This window comes from Paramisgurnus dabryanus, chromosome 18 (genome assembly GCF_030506205.2).
Source record: "Paramisgurnus dabryanus chromosome 18, PD_genome_1.1, whole genome shotgun sequence".
NCBI classification, from domain to species: Eukaryota; Metazoa; Chordata; class Actinopteri; order Cypriniformes; family Cobitidae; genus Paramisgurnus; species Paramisgurnus dabryanus.
Window position 1 is genome coordinate 21805433 of NC_133354.1, and position 6047 is coordinate 21811479.

The 6047-nt window shown below is 37.9% G+C and overlaps 1 protein-coding gene across 1 annotated transcript in view; it reads left to right on the plus strand.

The window, feature by feature from the left end:
• gabra3 (gamma-aminobutyric acid type A receptor subunit alpha3) overlaps positions 1-5130 on the plus strand; it is a 211946-nt gene extending 206816 nt beyond the window's left edge. Inside the window, exon 10 of the mRNA XM_065287272.1 lies at positions 2455-5130. Coding sequence (XP_065143344.1) covers positions 2455-2802 — 348 coding nt within the window. The 3' untranslated portion in view covers positions 2803-5130. The remainder of the gene's footprint in view (positions 1-2454) is intronic.
• The last annotated feature ends 917 nt before the right edge of the window (positions 5131-6047 follow it).

Below are 6047 nucleotides of genomic sequence, written 5' to 3' on the forward strand. Positions count from 1 at the left end.
TTAACTTGTAATACTTTATTGTTGTGCTTTTATTTTTTTACCTCTCTGTTTTTCTCAAAATTGTGTTCCTGAAAATCCTAGCAGACAGCCATACTTTTGTTTTAGACAAGCTATGAAAGAAACAAAAACAGATTTGTAAAGGGCTTGAACCCAGCTTTTATGCTGTCATAACCTAAAATTTGTAAAATTTTACGGGATCACATCACAAATGTGCCCAGTGTGAAAACCACGTAAAATACACAAACTGTTTTGGATAGGAAGGAATAGTTCACACAAAGATGGAAACTTATGAGCTTACTCAAACTATCCAAACTGAACTGTGAACTGAACTATGATCGACTCCATTGTTCTAAGTGGTGTGAAATACCACTTAGAACAATGTGGTTGAAATACGTGACAATGTCACGCAAAACTGAGCAAAATGATGCGGGACTATTTCACGGAAATTTGTGAGATCATGTTGGGAGAAATAGTCCAATACATCTGAGATGGCATGAGGATGAGCAAAATATAATAATTTAGATTTTTAGGTAAACTGCTCCTTTAAACTAGATAACAATCGTTCAGTGAAAAGGCAACGCTTTAGCCCTTAAATGCAGAAATGCAGTGTTTAGAGAATTAGAAAAGCTTGTCACGATGCAGATCAACTTTTGACCTGTATGCTTGTTAGAAGCCTCTATGCATTTGCTTTGATTTATGTATTTGCAGTTGAGGTAGATTGCTTTGTATTATTTTCCACTTACATTTACCTAGAAAAAATCTCTGGCCTTTTATCTTGAGTTTGAAGACGCCTACGGCAGGGGCGTTGCTAGACATAAAGCTCTACTGGGGCACAGGCCCCCAATGTTTTGCTGACTTTTTTTTGAAAGCCTGCTGTGTGCAAGAGGTGTGCAACAGTTCTATACAATGTAATTTGCTTAACCCACTATTCTAGTGCAACAGTTACTGCGAAAGATACATATATACAAGTGTAATCTTCATCATACCTAACATTATTAACATGTTTGGAGGCATAAATGGCATAACATGTTTGGAAATAATGACAGCAGAGAAATCTTTTCTACATTATACAATGATAGCACTGATTATTAACTTATTTTTACAAGAATATTTTAAGAAACCAGTCATTTTATGACGGCTATACTAAATAATCTCAGTCATAGTTACTGCTAACTGTTATGTAAGAGTTAAATATTAGTAAACTAAATATTAATTTCATATCTCAAAATACAGAACAGTATATTACATACATCTGTTGATTTTCTCAGCAACGATGCAATTCTATAGACTTGACAGAGGTTTTCCTGAGATTTTTCCTCTGTTTGAGACCTGACAGGGTGAGGATGTACTGTAGTTTGTCTTACCTCCTAAACTCATCATCTCTCCTTTCTTCTTCCCTTTCCCTGCTTTGCACAAAACATTTCTGATGTCCATCTACATAAGCCAATAATGATCGAGTCAAAATAAGATTAGCATTATTATTTAGAAACTTACTTTAGTTTCGTTATGCTTTCATAAGCACTCGCGTGGCGTCACCTTTTGAATGCGGTTGTGTATGAGGTGTGAGTTGTGCGCGGTGAACGCAAACGCGCGCGGCCATGGATACGTGCGTGCACGCGTCAATGCGACTACTTCGTCGCTTTTAGAAGCCTAAATTGGGTAACTACTTTGCATAAAGATCCGTTATTGCCGCGATTGTCTTTTTAAAGGAATACACTAGTTAACAGCTAAAATTTTAACTTGAGATTTACACCGGGGCACAAAAGATTTACACTGGGGCACGTGCCCCAGTAAAAGGGGTCTAGCGACGCCCCTGGCCTACGGTTTAAAAAATAAGAATGAATCCCACCATAGCCTTGGCCAATGAATCACAACAGTTGTCAGCAGAACACTCGAAGACGGCCTGCGTTATCGGCCTGCAGTCATTGCAATACTCGTATATTTGCCTGATGAGAGGAGAACTGGATGAGCAATATCTTGATTTAGCCTGAAGGTCTTTCCACGCAGTAGATAAATGCTCTGTAATGCAACAGCAAACATGCAAAGCCTCTGCTGCGGGACTGTGATAATACTATAATGCAAGCTAGTTAAAGTATTGCAACAACAAATCAGTCATATACATATTTATCTTAATGATGTTTTATTCCCAAAACATCATTAGTTGAAATATGTTCACCACGTTAAATAAAACATTGCATTTGCCTTTTAGATCAGACGCTATCATAAATAAAGTTTCCCCAGCTCCATTAAACGTTATTCCCTCTCCAATAAATAAATTGTACATACATTCCCCTAAATTGTTTTATTTGTTGTATTTTGTGCAATAAGGGGGAAAAGTTGATACTGTAGTTAGACAAATAACGTTGAACTTTCGCAAAAGAGAGCTTACAAGGCACTTTCCCCTTCTTTCATCATCATTGTCCTCATTTTTTCTATCGTCTTTGTTTTCTACAGAGACGAGAGTCGTCTTCCTTCTCAAAAAATACCAACAACACTTTCAACATCGTGGGGACCACCTACAACATGGGCGTAGCCAAAGATCCAGGACTGACCACCATCTCCAAGAGCGCCACAGCCACAGCGACGTCCACCCCGTCCCAGCCGGTCCGAGAGGTCCGGCTGCCCAAAATGGATGGTGAATATGTGCCGGAGGGAGGGAGAAAGTCGTACAATCGTGTCAGCAAAGTGGACAAGATATCTCGTATAATTTTTCCTGTCCTTTTCTTCATCTTCAACTTGGGCTACTGGGCCACGTACGTCAACAGAAAGCCGGCCATCAACCAGTCAAGCCCCCAGAAATAAACGCAGTCACCAAAACCACAAAAAAACTGCCAGTCCGGTCTTGACCGGAGATGTGAGGCTACTGCTTGCAGAACATGCGTTCGTTTTATCAACTTGTTTTTTTTTTTTTTTTTTTACGGTCTGTCGTTTTCGTGTGGGTGCCACACAGCTATGTAGGTCCAGTCTTGGTTAGTAGTTGTTTTTAATGTGCCATTTCTTGTGTAGCATGAGTTTAGATATGAATTCTCCTGGTTTTATTACCAGTCTTGTGTGGATGATCATTACTCACCCACTAAACCCTACTAGTGTGTATCATCAGGAGGACATATCTAATCCTCATTGGCTGTCGGTCGCCACGGCGAGTTCCTACAGCCTTTCAGCAGCCAGAAGCGATGTCTGTAAGCGTGTTATTATTAACCGTCCGGTGATTTCAAAATCACCTAGAAACGTCTCTTTCTGTGTATTTACCTGTCCAGTGACTCTTATTGTTTGACCAGCCTGAGAAGGCTGCGAGATAAAGAAACTGTGTGCCTTTTTTAATCTCTCGCCCGCAGAGATGAATAGTTTGGCACATGCTGACATTGTCTTCGAGCATACGCCTACCTAATGAAAAACGAGTCAGCGTTGAATGAACTCTCACAGGTCGGTATTAAACTCGGAGTTCTGCCGCATGCGAGTTGATTTAATGCTGATGGCTAACCGTGAGGCGCTGGGCCGGTCGCCGTTGTTTTGTTCAAGGCCGACGCGAGCAAATGGGATCTAAGAAAGTATTCGGCAATTTGTTCCACTGTAAGAAGTAATAAAGCATTTCGGTGAGGAATATCAAGGCTTGGGCCAGTGCCACACCAGCAGGTACATGCATCGAATTCCATTACCTCATGCTGAAGTGTTGCTGGTTTCGATCTTTTTACTGATTTCATAGTTTATGTATCGAACAATCCAGTATTCATTTTTGGGAATGCAAATGCAAATTTTTATTGTTGTTGTTATTGTTAAATATAATGTCATTACTTTTGCAATGATAAGCCACCATCTTTGTTTACCGCGTGAGGTATGTCGTACGATTCGTAGATGTGTTGCGAATTGTTGTTGTAAAGAATTGTTGTTTATTTACAGTAGGTAGAACAAGCGCTCGAAATGGATGTGGATGTGTACAAAATCCAGTGGTCTTTTATTTGTTTATTAATTAAAAATGCGTTGATTTATTTATTATATATGTATATATCGTACTTAATTTTATTTCTTTATTTCACATAGTACGATCGACTTTGTTAAGGACCTTAAAAATATCCTTTGCATTCACGTAGAAAGTGCCAGGTTTACATGTGAACTTAAAATCAAGACGTTTTTGTAGATAAACTAAAAAAAAGTTGCGTAAAGTATGTACTTATGTGACAGCAAGCTATATTAAGCAAAAAAGCATTAACCTTAACATTTCATTCATCTCACGAACCATTAACGTAGCTGTTGATCAGTAGCTTCAGACGCCGCATAGAATCTCACTCATCGATCAATTTTAATACTTTTATTAGTATTTATTCGCAGGAAAATAGTTAGGGCCAGTGTTTACTTTAATATCCATAAGACATGTGGAGCTTTTTCCATAACACAATACATGAGATGTATTAAGAATAAATTAATGCATGACAATCTCTTCATTAGCTACATTACTACCACACACGTATCTTTCTTCATTACAATAGTCTTCATGTTTTTGTATCTTGTAGTGGCCCTTGAAATAACTGTATTTATGGAGTGCATATCTGTAGACTTCTCTACATCTTTTATGAGCTACGGTAGGGCTAGATCAAATGGTGGTTTAGTATTGATTGTTGACACAATTAGTGCAAATCATAAATAAAACCACATCTAAGAAGTATATTTATATAGGAGTTTAATCATCTATTTATGCTAACTGCATATACGATAGCATACACAATCTATGTTTTTTACAGTATAAGATATAACCTTTATAGCATCAGTACAATTTACAAAAAACAACAACAATATTGGGTAGAGCTATGTAGTGGCATGATAGTTGACTTAAATATAAAAGTCACAGTTGTAATATTGTAGATATCGTTAGCCCACTTGAAATCGTGTCGAATACCATCATTGTTAATTCTGTAAACTGATTTCTTGCAGATCAGTGAAATATTAAATGTGTAAAATGTACAGTATATTTTAATGACTATAACGTTTATTAGAAATGTTTAGCTATCTACGTTTATTTGAGTGAAGCTTAATAGATAATACAAATGCTCATTGGTAATTTTATCACTGCCGGATGTTAATTGAAAAACTGCTGGAGAAATTACAAATGATGCTTTAAAGGATAATTCCGGTATTTAACACCTTAAGTCTCATTTCTGGTTTGTTTTGGATGAACTACAATTGAATTTTGACAATGGGTCGTGTCTTGACTTTTTTCTCGTTTAGAAGCGTCTCTTGACTGCTTCAGAATGGAAGTCAATGACCATGCACAAACATGTCATTAAAACAACACTTAACGTTCATTTTCAAAACTGTGCTACTCACCGAGTGGTTCGTGGTGTTCGTTGATGATTAAAAACAAATATATTGGTGCAGTGTATGATTTCAATCCGTGTTATTTGCTATAGTGGAACTATTTTTTCAGATACCTCACAACCGCTCTATATTTGAGTCTGAAGCGTTAGCACACTCCCGCCCACTTGATGGCGACAAACACTTTGCCATACAAGTACGCTCGGTGTCTAGCATATAGACAGTCACAATTGAGCTCAACTTCAAACCTTAAGCTGGTCACTGAGCCATCAAATATGGGAAAAATTTCTTCTGAGAGAAACCGAGCGAAAAAACTACAACCACATGTAAACAGACCCCTTTTCTGTTTCCCGGCGGCGGAGTGATATATCAGCGAGCAATGAGTCTTCCAAGAGAAGTCAATGGAATTTTACAAAATGCCAAATAAAACACGACAGAAACTGTATTTTGCTACACAACTTGTTTTTAATCATCAACGAACACCACGAACCACTCGGTGCGTAGCACAGTTTTGAAAATGAACGTTAAGTGTTGTTTTAATGACATGTTTGTGCATGGTCATTGACTTCCATTCTGAAGCAGTCAAGAGACGCTTCTAAACGAGTCAAAAAGTCAAGACACAACCCATTGTCAAGATTTCTGTGTCCATCACTGTAGTTCATCCAAAACAAACCAGAAATGAGACTCAAAGTGTTAAATAACGGAATTATCCTTTAAATATCGTTTTAAAGCACTCTTAC